This window comes from Nuphar pumila, chromosome 4 (assembly GCF_984573655.1).
Source record: "Nuphar pumila chromosome 4, dmNupPumi1.hap1.1, whole genome shotgun sequence".
Lineage (NCBI taxonomy): Eukaryota > Viridiplantae > Streptophyta > Magnoliopsida > Nymphaeales > Nymphaeaceae > Nuphar > Nuphar pumila.
Window position 1 is genome coordinate 28,641,078 of NC_143252.1, and position 16,261 is coordinate 28,657,338.

Below are 16,261 nucleotides of genomic sequence, written 5' to 3' on the forward strand. Positions count from 1 at the left end.
GTCTAAATATGTATAAATTAGAACCAATTTATCTTTTTGGGTGTGTTTGTGAAGGGAGTGTAACACCCCAAAATTTTAACCCTAAAAAATTTAGAGAATTTTTTTTTTTAAAACATCGAAAAAACCTTTTTTTTTGTTAAACTTTCTGGTTGAGTTACAGTACAATCAATCATTATAATTGAATTAAAATGTGAACATTAATTCAGTTTCAATAATTTAAAATACATATCAGAGTATTTTGATAACAATAATTATTATTTTCAAAACTATTCCTGGAAAAATAACTCAAACTCGTGAAAGTCTGGTTGGATATAACATACTTGCAACAAATGCATGATATCATAATACATTCAAACAAGACCTCATATATTAATCATGTAACACACATCTTAGCAATCCATAAAATAAAAATCATGCTAACAATTAAAATAACAGGTCAGTTATATGCACATACATTTATGCTAAGTTTTGCATCAATATAGTAAATTATGCACATGCATGAACATTTACCAAATGCATGAAAATATACAATATGCATGAACTTACTATTCTAGTGTTATGAGTCTTTCATACACGAATAACTTCTTATCTTCACTTATTGTTTTATTGACTAAATGATGCATGTCATGTTCTATATATATGCAATTCACAATCTTGTTTCACTTGCTATTATTTGTTTGTGGGTACAACATAAATTCTCCCATATGGAGGTACGACCCAAGTTTGTGTTTCCAAGCAATTGTATCTTATTAACCTGCATTACGCCCAAACTGTGACTACTCCAGAGAGGGAATATAATTTTATAAAGAGAGTTTTCAAATCCTGCAACCCGATATATCAGATTTTTCTCATGAATCTTACCTACCACACTACAGACAAATCATGGTAGTTCTCTCGGTTACGGGTCCTGTGGATGAAGAACAAAAGCAACCTTCCATGCTAAGCCAATATTCCACAGAACCATCATGACCAAGTTTACTCTCTTAATAAGCTACAAGAGAATTAATTTTATTTTGATTTCTTAATTAACTCTCTTGTTAATAGTACCAATGCAAACATGCAACCACATTCAAGGTTCATATGCAACAATATTTATGGCACTCAATGCATACTTTTGATTAGTCTCTACCATAAAATAAATATAATAATATAATCAATATATATTTACATAATCAAAGTAGGCTAATCATTGAAATTTAGGCATGTCCAATACAATCAATAATGAAATGCATCCAGTTAACATGCATATCAGTCTAATATCTCATTTAAGCATCAATAAACATGCCATAATAAAATAAAATACAACCTAGCATCAACACTTGTCATATTATGCAGTTCGGATCCCTGTTAACTCGATTTTGAAAAATCTGCTAAAAACACATGAACTGAATTTAACTCTCTACATTTTAGTGGAATTGCCCCATTATTTTAATAACACAGTCCAAGAAACAAAACTGCAAAATTCATTATAATAAAATCAAGAAAATTCTGGAACTAAACCCTATTCAGGAAAAATATCTGACAGATCCTGTAAACTACAAAAATTTATTCTGATTTGAGAATTTTTTTAAGACTTATAGAAAAATATTTTGACAAAATCCTTTTTATAGAATCTTGTTATACATGTTATCTTTCACCCAGATTTTTTATAATTTATTTTGATTAGTCTTGATTAGGGTTTTAGAGCTTTCCAAACATTTGGTTAGAACAGTCGTACTGACAGGTCAGAACAACTATGCTCTGAAGCAACTTTTTCAATAAAGCATTTTAAAATAATTTTTTAATAAAAATATTTATATAAACCGTGCATCAAATAATAAAAACTGGCTTGCACGAGTGGTGGAGTCTGGGTCAATCTCAGGGAATGAGAAATACTTTGTATTCAAGTACACAATTAAACTACGCTTTATTGCAAAAAAAATAAATTAATTAATTGAGTAAATAAGGAGAGAGTGCAGCCCTTTGCGGAGGACTTTAAACAATAAAATAATGGTCTTATTAGAAACCCAATTAAATGAATAAAATAAAATAAACCCTAATCTAAAAAGAAGAGAAAAGGTCTTCAGTGCTTCGAGTCTCTTTATCTTTTGTGTCCCTTCTTTGCCTCTTTGTTCACTTTTGTACGATTTGATAAATGGCTTTCTGAGGGCTCTTTGACGGCCTGAAGGGACCTCGGAGGGCACTTCAGGGGCTCAGAATGTAGCTCACCGCAAGTACGATGCTTCCCTGCAAAAATCACAAAACACAAAATGAAACACAAAAACTCACAGAAATTCAATGTTAGTTTCAATGAAAAATCACAAAAATAAGAATTAAACTAACATAGAATAAACTTGTATCATGTAACTAACTATGAACTAACTAATAGCAAACTAACACTAAATGACAAAATAGCAAAACTAACATTTAAGAATCTAATTAATGTAACAACTAAAAGGAAAACAACTAAATTAATCTAACAGAGACTGTGTTGTACCATTTTTTCAGAATCAATAACTAAAATTGAAACTAACATAATAATTAACCTACGTTATTCAGTACTCAAATGAAATAATAGAAGCAAACTATGTACTCAACGTCTAATGAAATAAATATCTGAACACATAAACTAACTCCTGCGTTCAAAACAGTTAATATAATAAGCAACATACTAATAATCATGATGAAACAAAAATAACTAAATCAAACACAATTAAAACACGCAATTGCTAACTAATACGTAATAATGCTAATTGATGGAAAAGATCTAAAGAAAGGACGTTAACCTAATCAGCAATACAAAGACTAATAAGTAAATAAAACAAACTAAATGAACATAACATCAAACAACAAACAAAATCAATAAAACATGATGCTAAATGATAACAGAAAGAGACAAATAAGGCTCAAACGGCTTAACTAACGTCATACGCTAAATAAATTTTGTGTAGGGATGCAAATTGCATAAATACACACGCACTGCGTGATTTGACCGTGTGGCTTCACAAATTTTTTTCTCAACATTCAATACTGTCGTTGTGATGTACGCAGTGATTTTTATAATAACTTGAACCGTGATTTGCAGTGGATGAATAAAGAATAAAATGCAGAGCTTAAAAATGATTGAGTCAAAAAATTAAATGTCCAGTGATCTAAACCGACTAAAAAATTAAAACGACATTGCAGTTTGACGTCATGCGTACTTAACAAAAAAAATATTAAACGACTATGATATCAAAATTAAAACTATTCGGAAAACAAACATCATGAAATTGAACATATCTAACTACGATGCAAAGGCTGAAAAGAAATAATCTACTTGGATGCAATGACAGCAAAGAAAAAATATGTTTTATGCAATGCTCACGCAGAATGTAAAAAATATGCATGCGATGAACCTAAAAATCTACGAAGATGGGGGAGAAGATACAAACCATATGATCCGCATCCGATAGAGAGGTTGAGAAGAAGATGGTTTTTACCTTCGATCAGCACGTGCCTCCATCGAGTAAGGCAAGAAGAACCTGCGACAGAGATACATTACAAGTAAGATGAATTCGAAAGAGAAAAGAAGAGAACGGGGGAGAACCGATTGGGATTGAGGAGGAGGAAGAAGAGAAGAGAAGAGAGAGGGGAGAAGAGGCTGCATTTTTTTCAAGAGGTAAAAACAACTTCCGTGGCTGAAAAAGTTCTATTTATAATAAAAATTAGGTTAAAACATATTTTCTATGGAAGTCCAAAAAAAATCAGAAATTTTAAAACAAGTCTTTCTCAAAATTGTGTTTTTCAAAAGTGGTTTTTTTAAACTAATTAAAATTAGTAACTACTCTCCTAATCTAATTAAACTACAAATTAAAAATTCCTAAATTAGATCAAACACTAAAAAATGCAGGGCAAGCTTTGAAATTGACGATTTTCTTGTATTTTTTATTTCGATGTGGTTTCTCAAAACTAACGATAAAAATAAGTTTTTAATATAATTTTTCTCTAGATCATGCATAAAATAGTATGAATAAAATGTAAATATTATGCATGATGAAAATTTTTCATGCTTATCGTTTGCTAGTCCTTGAGCAAACTGAAGCAAAAAGCAAAAATAACAAACTAATCATGACAAAAACCTAACTCACTTTCCTAGGAATCATGATTGCATTTAGCATATGCAACAAGTCCTTTAAACCCCTGGGTTATCCCAGTGGATGAGTAAGGTCTCGTGAGGGTTTGCAGTGATGCTACCCACAAACATCTCTGTCATGTATGCATAAAATAATAAACTTCAAAAACCATTAGGCAGCTAAGGATTTCGCTTTCACCAATATTTCGTACCATTACATTATCAAAACATGATTAGAATCTTTTACAGACCACCATAGAGAAACTATTTTTTTCACTTTTCTAAATATCATAATCATATATGCTTTATTCTCAGAAAATCAAATATATACATGTCATTATTTACTTATCCTCCTCGTATGTTTTCTGCACAGGTTTTCTCACTATTTGATTCTAAGCAGTGAACTTTTCTCTTTTAGGTTCTTTTCTTTTTTTTTCTTGATTTTTAATTTTTTTCACATTTTTTTTCTTTTATTGAGCAATATATCAAATTTTCAGTTTTCGTGACTCGTGTAACGAGCTTTGGGTCAGTGACTCCCATGCGAGACGACCTTAGGGCACCAAATACTAAGTACCCCTCAGACTTAATCGCTCAAGTCACTAGACCTTCAATTTTTATAGTTTTACGTATAGTCTGCTTCTCTATCATGTGCAATGTCAACATTTATTAGGCTCTCTATAAAGTGTATATAACGGGCTTTCAGGCCAGTGACTCTCGAGCCAGATGACTTTAGGGCACCAGGTGTAAACACCCCTCAAGCACTACTTGCTCGAACAAAATAGGTCACAGATATCAACTTAGACAAAGAAGTAATTTCCTTCATTATCATTTTCAACATGGAAATCAAACACTTTAACTTGTGTCTAAGCACAGCTATTAGGGAATACGAAGATACCAAACAACTAAACGTATGCGCTCTTCACTTTTTGAGCTCATGAATGCAATATTGTTTATTTTCTTAGTTTTTTTAAAATAAAACTGTGCATATTCATACTTATGATCCAAAATAAACTCTAACATGCATCTATAATTATTTCTTTGAAATCCACATAAATAACCATGGTTTTCTAGAACAATGTCAGAAATTTTTTTGTGGGGCTTAAAAATTCTCTAAAAACATTATATTTTATAAAGCATTCATATAAGGTCAAACTCATTCCTTAAAAGCTTAATTTTTATAAGTTGTCATCAAAAGTGCAAGTACAAAGACAAAAAAAAATTGGGTGTGCAACTATACCTTCCCCCATGCTTGAATGCCACTGTCCTCAGTGGCACTCTCCCATGCTTGCATGAAACTGAGTGAATGCATATGAGAACAAAAATAACTAGGAGAAAAGTAGTAGAAGTCACCTAATCTGCACTATGAAACCTTACCTGATACAGCATATGAATGAATCTGCATAGATTCTACCTATCTCAATATTATACAACTCATAAAAATATACCAAAAATGCAATGCATACATAATCTGACATTCACGCTCATGAAGAAAAACTACCTAAAAACAGAAAAACTATTAAAGCTACTACTGGTAAATCACAAATATGGTTTGTCTCCCGTAAAGAGCTAGGTTTTACATCTTCAGCCAGACGGATCTCTGGTGACCCTTCATCGTCCAGGAGATCAATGAACGTGAAGTTATGCTCAATCAGGGGCTCTCAAGAAAAGAGTGTCATTTGTGACACTGCGTACTATGTTTCTTCCAACTCTACCCCTCTGGATCCTATGATGACTCTCTAAACTAACAGAAAGAACAAGATTAGTCTCCATATGGAGGCTATTCTCAAAAGATAGAGAGTCATAAACCGAACAACACACATCCAACTGCGGATTGGATTGCTTTCCTGTGATATCTATCATGTGGAAGCATTCGTCATTTCCTGTCACTCATGGCAACATCAAAGATATATAATTGCACACGCTTGTTGCCGAAAGAAACCTCCATCTCTCTATTATGACAATCGATACGAGCGTGGGCAGCAACCAAGAATGGTCTACCCAGAATAATGGAGATCTGGTGAGTGACATTAGTGCCCTCGATGTCCAGAACAAGAAAATTGACAGCGAAGTAGAAGCCCTCGACTTTAACTAACACATTTTTCAAGAATTCTCACAAACGCTTGGTAGACCTGTCAGCCAACTGCAAGGCAGTCGTCGTGGGCTTCAGATCTCCAATCTCAAAAGTGTCATACAGGGAACCCGGCAAAATATTCACACTTCCTCCAAGATTGAGCAATGCACGCTCGATAGTCATGTTCTCTACAACACACGAGATGATCGGTGCCCCAGGATCCTTGAACTTGGGTGAGGCTTGGTGCCTAAACACGAAACTCACATGCTCAGTCAAGAAGATCATCTTAGGCAACGACCTCAATTTTTTCTTCTGCGTACAAAGTTCTTTGAGGAACTTTGCATAAGAAGGCACTTGTTGGATGACGTCAAGCAAGTGGATGTTTATGTGAACCTGCTTGAACATGTCAAGCATCTCATGCATGCACACCCCTTGCTTGCCAAAAGCAATCAATTTTTCTAAGTCCTGCGGAAAAGGGGCTCGAGGGATATACGAAGAAGGCACAAGCCATGGGCGTTGCTTGGTCCTAGTGGAGGAGATTGACTGGTCAATAGGTGTGGCATTGGGCTCGCCAGTCGACTCCTGAGTAGGGTGAAATGTCTTTCCACTCCAAAGAGTCATAATAGAGTTGACCTGCTCTTGGTGGGACTCTGTGAGGTACAGGTTTTGATACATTGGTTCCTTCCCCTTCAGGTTGACAACAGACTGACTAGGGAGGCTTTCCTCGCTTCGCCTGCTCAAGGCCTTTCCCAATTGTCCCATCTGAGTCTCTATCTTTGCTATTGACTGTGTGTGGGAACAAAGATTGGCCTTAATGTCAGAAAATGCCTCGAGCAGCTTCTTCTGAAAAGATGGGCTCGATGTGGGCTCTTGAGGAGAAGGCAAGCTAAGTTGGGAGGGGCCTGAGGGAATGTGGGTCGCGGGTAACCTTGTGAAAGGTTACCCTGTTTGTGCTATGTCTGAGGAGATATGTGGGGTGGCTCTTATGGATTTCTCCACGCAAAGTTGGGATGCTTTCATCATCCCGGGTTATAGGTGGGTGCATAAAGATTGTGCGCCGATCTGACGAAACCTTGGGCAATATTCACTTGCTCCTAAACGAATTCAGGATAGAGTGGTGTTGTCGGACACTCAGAAACAAAGTGTGCAAGGCTAGCGCATAGCTCACACACTTTTCCTACTAGATTTGGCAAAGCTGGGTTGACCAGTAATTGATCTACTGAAAATGCGCTTCTCGCAACAATACCAATGTTTTTTCCTCCACATGCACATCATTCTGGTTATAACTTTACCAAAAACAATTTTGTAAATCTGTTTCAAAGTATGATATTGAATTAAAAACACTTTTAAAACCTTTTTTAAACTTATTCCATATATGATTCACGATGCATAGTTTATGTGTTTGCATTCGATCTATGCCACAAGTAGGATGAATCCTACCTGAAAGGTATTTTCATAATTACCAATACCTTTATTTTTCATCTTAGCACCTTGGAGCAACTTCAATGGCTGCTGGAAAAGCTTTAAAGAAGAAGAAGATGATGATAGAGAGAAATATTAGAAAATTTTAATGAGAATAAGAGAGGGAGGGAGAACTAACCTTGTTTATCCTTCTTATGAGGGCCTCTACTTATAAATGGGCTTAGGCAGAAGTCTCATCTCTATTATAAAAGGTTAATATATATTAATTTTCTTTATTAATAAAATAAATAAATAAATTATATATCCTAACTTATTAAATTTTGAAATTAACTAAGGTAGAGAAGAAATGTGAAGTATTTTTACCCTGGCTTGAACTTCAGTGGCATGGTAACATTTTGGGAGGCCTATAAATCCAAAGATCTATTAGAATTCAATGTTTAAGTAGTTGATTTGATAGCCCTTGAAACATAGATCATCGTGGTGGTCTTAGATTTAATCATACGCACATGAATCAACAAGAAAATTTAGCTGACACCAAAAAATATTGATTTTTGACCTACAATTAGGCATTAACTTCGGTCGATGATAAAACACTTAAATCAACACCAATTTGGGCATGTAGATAGTCAATTTTGATGCCCTCGAAATGAGAAATGTCAATGTTGATCTAATAGGTAAGCCATAGATTAACTGAAATTTCTATCGAAACAATAATGACGTTGTTTGGAGCATCCAACCCTGTGTCCAATCCTATGAGATTGGATCCAAAAATATCTTGAGTTATATCAAACCCAATCCATCCCTATTTTGATCAAAATGTCATTAATTATATCCAATCTAGTTGTGTTAGATCCAAAATGCAGCCCGATCAATTTTAAACAACAAAATTTTGAACCTTATCTAAGTTGAAAAAACCAAAATAGAGGCCGATCAATTTTAAAAATTATATTTTTTGAACCAACCCATAACCAAAATCACTAAATCTGATCTCCTACGAAATCTATGGTTTGTAATAGACCTAACTAGGATCTTAGTTTAACTTAAACTCTTAAATTTTGCCTGAATTTAACTTGAATTTTGCATGAATTTAAAAGTTAAAATAAACAAAATTCGCAGGTGCCACAACGAGGATCATGAGAAATTATTGCACACTCTTAGTGTGTTGCTGCATTATCCAAGGATGTAAATGGTTTGAATTTTGGACCACAAAATACATTGGGAGAGGCCAATTGAATCAGATCCAAAACATCAAAATTTGCAAAAAGCCCATATTGAATTTGACCCACTTGCAACACTAGTATCACCTTATTACCTTTTCTTAGCACATGTGCTCAAGATCAAGCTTCTTTGTTTTTTAGCTTGATTGAAGCCACAATAGCTCATCATGACTCATGAGTTCCAAGTTGGGTTTGAGCTAGCTTATTTGATTGAAATATATGCTTTTGGTTAGGGATAGAGAAAAAATGAATTTCACCAACTAGTTTGGAAAAATAAAAAATGAAAGTATACCCAAATATTCCAATTACGCCAAACTAATCAGAAGAGATGAGAAAAAAATCCTGAAACCTCCATCTCCGCTTTCGACAATGACTCCCAAATAGAGCCTTAGAGTGTGCGTGGGAGTGGTTCTAAGGCTGAAGTGATAGGGAGGCCGGAGTGGGGGTACCAAGGTTTTATATTGAACAAGACACGATAAACATGCACATTATAGTTAAGCAAATTCTATCACATCCAAAAAAGTCAGTCTTTCCCTTCTTATAAAAAAACATATATATATATATATATATATATATATATATATATATATATATATATAGAGAGAGAGAGAGAGAGAGAGAGAGAGAGACTATGAGAACTGGAGATATGAAAACTAATGTGTCAATCACAATTTTTATGGATTTTTTGTTTGTTTCTCTTGAATCTAGTTGTATGGATGTGATCTACATGTTTGGTTTTATAAAAGCCCGCTCTTGAATCATCCAATTTTGATGCATAAACAAGATTTTTTAAGGCTTTAAAATAAATGGCTTATAATTTTCATAAATATTCAAGCATTCAAAACTCACATTTTTTTCATCAAAAATACACAATCCAATCATTGATTCCTAGCAAATTCACCATGTCAAGCACATCCATATGGATGAATTTGCAAAAAAAATGTTGAAAATGCCTATATAGTTAGTTCTCATATTCTAGTGACTATATATATCAACTATATCAAATGGACACACATGACATGAGGCATGGTTTGGTACACTATTCTTGTGTAACTTCCAACCATATAAGGGAATAGAATGTGGTAGTAATTGAAGCATTCTTGTGGCATACTTTACTAACCAATTTATAACTATTGTGATATATTGAATATACTATTATAACTAAAATCGATGCACCTCTTATAGTTAGGGTTGGTGAACGAGCTTGAAGTGTTCAAGCTTGGCTCATTCTTATGGAAAGCCAAGGTGAGTTCGAGTTGGCTTATTTATAGAAAAAATACATTATTTTAGAGCTGAAAGAAATAGGATTACAAGAAAATGCATTGTTTTAGAGTTAGAAGTAATAAAATGGTTAATCATTTTACATATACTATATAATATAATTATGCCCAAAATATAATGTTTATTACCTAACAAGCTTATTTTATGAGTTGTCAAGAATTGAGTACTTATTGTTCATATTAAGTTTGTCAAGCTTATTTTATGAGTTTGAACGAGTTCTTTACAAGCCGAACATAAGATAAGAAAAAGTGCGGGTCTTAATCGAAACTTGGGTCGGGTCTAGGTCTGGGTTTGGTATAAAATTTCACAAACTATACCTGTGTCCATGTATTAAGCGGACTTTCGGGTCTAGACCCATGACTTAATTGAGTCTTATTATTTATCACCATACCTGGACACTATAGGTGGTGGTTCGGGTTGGATCCGGGTAAACCCGACCCATTGACACCTCTACATCTAATGGTGACAACTTGATTGATTCAACTCGATTCAGTCAGAGTCTGAATCAACAGATTCTCTAAATCGTTTTAAAGATCGATCCAAACCCCATGCTGATTTTGACAACATTGGTCCAAATATGTATAAATTAGAACCGGTCTATATTTTTGGGTGTTTGTGGAGGGAGGATCATGAGCAATGTAATTGTGCTGCTGCATCATCCAAGGACGTAAACCGTTCGGATTTTGAAACCACACAATACTTTGGGGGAGTCCAATCGAATCCAATCCAAAACAACCAAAATTTGCAAAAACCCCATCCCGAATTTGACCCATTTGCAACACTAGAATCACATGATCACCCTCCATCATTATTTGGGCCCCTTACCTTGTCATAGTACATGTGCTCAAGATTAAGCCTCTCTTGTTTTGAGCTTGATTGAAGCCAGAGTAGCTCATCATGACTCATGAGTTCTAAGTTGGATTTGAGCTAGCTCATTTGATTGAAATATATGCTTTTGGTTTGGGATAGAGAAAAATTGAATTTCACCAACTAGTTTGGAAAATTGAAAAATGATAGTGTACCCAAATCTTGCAGCTTTTGGATTTTAAATTAAAGGGTGTGAAGAATTTGATACATAGGCTTTGTTTGGGAGCTGGAGTTGAGAGGGATATAGGAATGGAGATGAGAACCATGATGGGTCGGTGGAGATGGGACTGGGATTCACAACATCCTCGGAAGGATGTTGTTGAACTTTGCCAAATTGAACAAAGGGAGTGTCCCAACTTTGCTCTGATTTCCCCTTTCAATTACACCAAACTAATCAGTGGAGATGAGCAAAAAATTCTAAAATCCCCATCTTCGCTTTCGGCAGCGACTCCCAAATAGAGCCTTAGAGTGTGTGTGGGAATTGTTCTAAGGCTGAAGTGACAGGGAGGTTGGAGCAGGGTACCAGGATATTATATTGAATAAGACATAATAAACAAACACATTGTAGTTATGCAAATTCTATCACATCCAAAAAAGTCAATCTTTTCCTTCTCGTAAAAAACAAATATATAAATATATACAGAGAGAGAGAGAGAGAGAGAGAGAGAGAGAGAGAGAGAGAGAGTCACTAGAATATGAGAACTGGAGATGTGAAAACTAATGTGTGAACCACGATTTTTATAATTTTTTGTTTTTTTCTCTTGAATTTAGCTATATGGATGTGATCTACATGTTTGGTTTTAGAAGAATCCGCTCTTGAATAATCCGATTTTGATGCATAAAAGAGATTTTTTGAAGCTTTAAAATCAATGGCTCATAATTTTTATAAATATTCAAACATTTAAAAATCATAATTTTTTATCGAAAATACACAATCCAATAGTTGACTCCTAGCAAATTCACCATGCAAAGCACATCCATATGGATGAATTTGAAAAAAAAGTGTTGGAAATGCCCATATTTTTAGTTCTCATATTCTAGTGACTATATACATATCAATTATGTCAAATGGACACATATGATATGAGGCATGGTTTGGTACACTATTCTTGTGTAACTTCCAAGCATATAAGGGAATAAAATGTGGTAGTAATTGAAGCATTCTTGTGGCATACTGTACTAACCAATTCAAAGTTGTTGTGATATATTGAATATACTACTATAACTAAAATCAATGCACCTCTTATAGTTAGGGCTGGTAAATGAGTCAAGCTTGAAGTGTTGAGCTTGGCTCATTCTTATGGTGAGCCAAGCTGAGTTTGAGTTGGTTTATTTATAGAAAAAAATATATCATTTTAGCGCTGAAAGAAATAGGATTACAAGAAAATACATTGTTTTAGAGTTAAAGTAATAAGATTTTACCACTATACCTATTTTACAAACCAAATGGTCAATCATTTTACATATACTATATAATATAATTATGCCCAAAATATATTGTTTACTACCTTACAAGCTCGAACTAGTTAATGGGTCTGTGCTAAACTCAATTGGTGCTAAACCATGTGCAAATAGGGTTTTCAGCCTCTCCAGTGCTTTTTATGCGCTTCCAGCCCTATAAATGTGTTCGGCATGGTCGATTTAATAAGAATCCACACCTGGATCATGTGTTTTTGATGAAAACAATGATGTTTGGAGCTTCAAAAATTTATAAAGATTTTTGACGGTTGATTTTTTTGAACTTTATAAAAACCCACCCATGTGTTGGAATCAAAAGCTTCAAGAGCTGATCCCTATAAAATCAAGTACATAGATCACATCTGTACGGTCAGAATTTACAAATAAAATGAAAAAAAACTATTTAGGATGTGGTTTAGCACCAAATGGGTTTAGTACCGACCCATTACTCCTTATTCTTTGTCGAGCTTATTTTATGAGTTTGCATGAGTTCTTTACAAGCCAAACATAAGCTAAGAAATGAGCAGCACATCTTGTTTCCCAACCCTATTTATAGAGCATGAAAATTTATTAAGAAGTTGAGGGGCAATATAGTCAGTTCCTCCATTATTTTATTTTAGTTTTAAAGGTTGAGGTTAGCCATATTTGTTTGTAGCCCAGCAAGGGATATCCTTCTCTAGTTAGATATGCTAATGACTAGGTGTGGACATTGGGCCTGATACCAGATCATAGTTGGGCACCCAAATCGAGATGGATTGGACTTGGGTCGCATCTCAATAAGAGTGGAGCTTGACCCATTCCGACTGGCAAACTGATTTGTGTTGAGGTAAGTATAGACAGGTAACCCAACAAAGCTTGGCTCAACCTTACCAACTTAAAGGGTCCAACCCAACCTACTTGTAGCTTGGCCCAATGAGATATGGCCTGGTCTTAACTCGACTTGACCAAGGATAAGTTTGGTTTGGGCCAATCGGGCACTAAAGAGCCCCAAGAGGGCAGGCCTAGTTTCCAACCCTACAAATGGGCAAATATAAAACTAAAGAATATCACTTAGGGCATGTTTAGAAGCAAGAAAACATCTCATAGGAAAAAAAAATTGCCTATAATAAGTTTTCCAAAAGAATTTTTTTTGCTTGTTGTCTATCATGAGAAAAAAAAGCTGGAAAAGTTTGAGAAAATTTTTGCTTGCGCCGATTGTCGTAGGAGTAGTGAGTGCACGCCACCTTGTGTTCGGACATTGCAAGTTCAAATCCCATTGGTATGGTTGTATAACTAGTAGGGGTCTGCCTAACCCTGTCTTGCCTATCAAAAAATAAAAAATAAAAATAAGGTTGGAAACTTTCTCACCTGTAAATATTTGAAAAACATATATATTAGCAAACATCCATCAAACTCATCACGTACATGTTGCAACATTTAAGAGTTAATAAGTTGATCTATCCACCTTACACACACAATGGAACTGAATAGAAAAGATTGGTTTGTCCACCACACACACAGGTTATAGGTTATAGATATTCCTAAAGTGATATGAAAAAAACATATGTACTTGAATTTTATATACAAGTATGAACATTTGTAGCCTATCATTCAAAAAAGGACTGCATAACCTAGCAAGCCTGCCAATATCATTTTTAGAAGCAGTATATTTATAACAAGACCATTCTTTGCAATATAATTGTAAGCATCCATAATCTTAGCATTACAATCATAACACATAGTCCAAACATTACGACCAAAGAAATTCAACATCAATAGTGTTCAAATAAAATAGTTATACAAACTCAAAAGTATAGAAATTTAACATTCATAGTCTTAGCATTACAACCATAGTTTCTTATAAATTAAATAACCATAAGACGGTGATAATCTCTCCTAAGACAGCGATAATCTCTCCAAATCATGTTTGCAATTCGTAGACAAAAAACTTTGTTGCTTCCTCACTCGATACTTTGAGAGATAACTTCAATTTAGTTTTTTCATCAGGATGATGAATTAAGTTTTTGTTGTGACATCATCTAGTTCAAACTGGTCAGCATTTGGGTTTTGCTCCAAAATAAAATTGTGAAGCACTCACATTGCAAGCAAATTATTTATTTGTGTTTCATACTTGTATCATTGAAGTGTTGTAAGCATAGAAAAACTAGCTTTCAATAAACCAAATATGTACTCAGCAACATTCCTTAACGATAAATGTCATTAATTGATTTTTTTCTCCTTTTTTGGTGGATGGTCTTCATCATTTGTGTACTCTTGCAAATTGTATCAATTTTTTTCTAAATTGTGCTAGAAATCCAATTATAATATGATAACATGCATCTACAAGGTAGTACTTTCCTATACATATGAAAACATATAAATAAGCATGTCAATGTATCAACAAAAACATAAAAAAGGACCTTTATTAAATTTGAATCTCTTCTATCAAGTGCATCATACAAAATTCTTGAATCAAATGTTGAACCCTCCCATCTGACCAATACATAGTGAAACTTTAGATCAAAGCCTACTTCAGCCATCACATTTCGTAAGAGTTGGTTCTTTCGATTGTAAAATTGGGCTTGTTCTTTTATTGTTACACATACAAGCATATGAGTCTCGTCAATAGCACCAATGCAATCTTGCAAAATAAGACTATTATTTTACACCTATAATTATTATGAATTACACAAAAATTTTGTTTATTTTGAAACATGGGTAGAACCGAGGGTTGCCACTTGTCTTTTGTGGAAGTCTATTTCTTAGCATTTGAATATACTTTGGTCCAAGTGCACAAATTACATCTAATACTTTTATTGAAATACTCGTTAATAATTTCACCATAATGCTAAAATACATATTGAATAATTTAATTGCATTCATTATGTCCTAATGTTAACAAGAAAATGACAACTTGTTCTTCGACTATTACATATCGTCGATCATGTAACAAAGTCTTTTTTCATAATATATATTACATAATTCTTGAAATGTCTCACGCTCCATGCGTAATAAATCAAAGCAATTTTGATGATTTTTATACATCAAGTATCATACAACATCCACTCCCTTATGAATGGAATCATGGACAATAATTTTCATACAATATTTTTTGTAGTAATTCACAAAGAGAAATACCATTATAATCCATAATAATGATACTAGTAAAACGTCTTTATCTTCATATCTCATTTTTCTGTGAGAGAGAACATAATTGTTCATCAAATATAAAATAAATCAAGTTATCATGACAATGCTTATTGTATTAATTAAACCAAACATTGCAACCAAACGAGTATATACATACATTTTTATAGCAAAGAAAGCATGTATAAATTGCTTTGCATTAACTCTTGCATACACATAATATAATATGAACCATCAAAAACTTCAGCATGTCAAAAAATATATAATAAATGTTTTTCATCTCCACCCCTAGGCCAAAATACCAAAAAGAGGAACAACTTAAGACACATGTTCTTTTCATCCTTAAAGCTAAGTACAAAACAAAGAAACACCACAACAAAGCAGTAGATTAGCGACGACCACATTCCGTCGCTAATCCGTCGCTAACCATGTTAGCGACGGATTAGCGACAACGCGGCGACAATATGCTTACGTCGCGAATATTTCGACGCTAACTGGCGACAGAATAATTTCGTCGCCAAGTCCGTCGCTAATTGGGACGGAATAACGAGCGCTATATTCCGTCGCCAATCCGCCGGTACTAAACGGCGACCACGGCGTGGCGACGGATTTAATTCCGTCGCTAAGCCGTCGCTAGATTAATATGAATAGCGACGGAATCATCCGTCGCTAATCCGTCGCAAAAACAAAATAAAATAAAAAAAAAATTATTTAAAAATTAATTAC

At 34.2% G+C, this 16,261-nt stretch overlaps 1 protein-coding gene across 1 annotated transcript; it reads right to left on the reverse strand.

Annotated features, from left to right (window-relative positions):
- Window positions 1-6,203: 6,203 nt before the first annotated feature.
- On the reverse strand, window positions 6,204-6,926 carry LOC149839759 (uncharacterized). The gene has a single exon (XM_090004921.1). It carries the CDS (start codon window positions 6,924-6,926, stop codon window positions 6,204-6,206), a length of 723 nt encoding a protein of 240 aa, XP_089861047.1.
- Window positions 6,927-16,261: the final 9,335 nt, after the last annotated feature.

Excerpts from the sequence above, each read along its gene's own strand:
- LOC149839759 (XM_090004921.1), bottom strand. The coding sequence starts at position 6,926 with ATGGGACAATTGGGAAAGGCCTTGAGCAGGCGAAGCGAGGAAAGCCTC.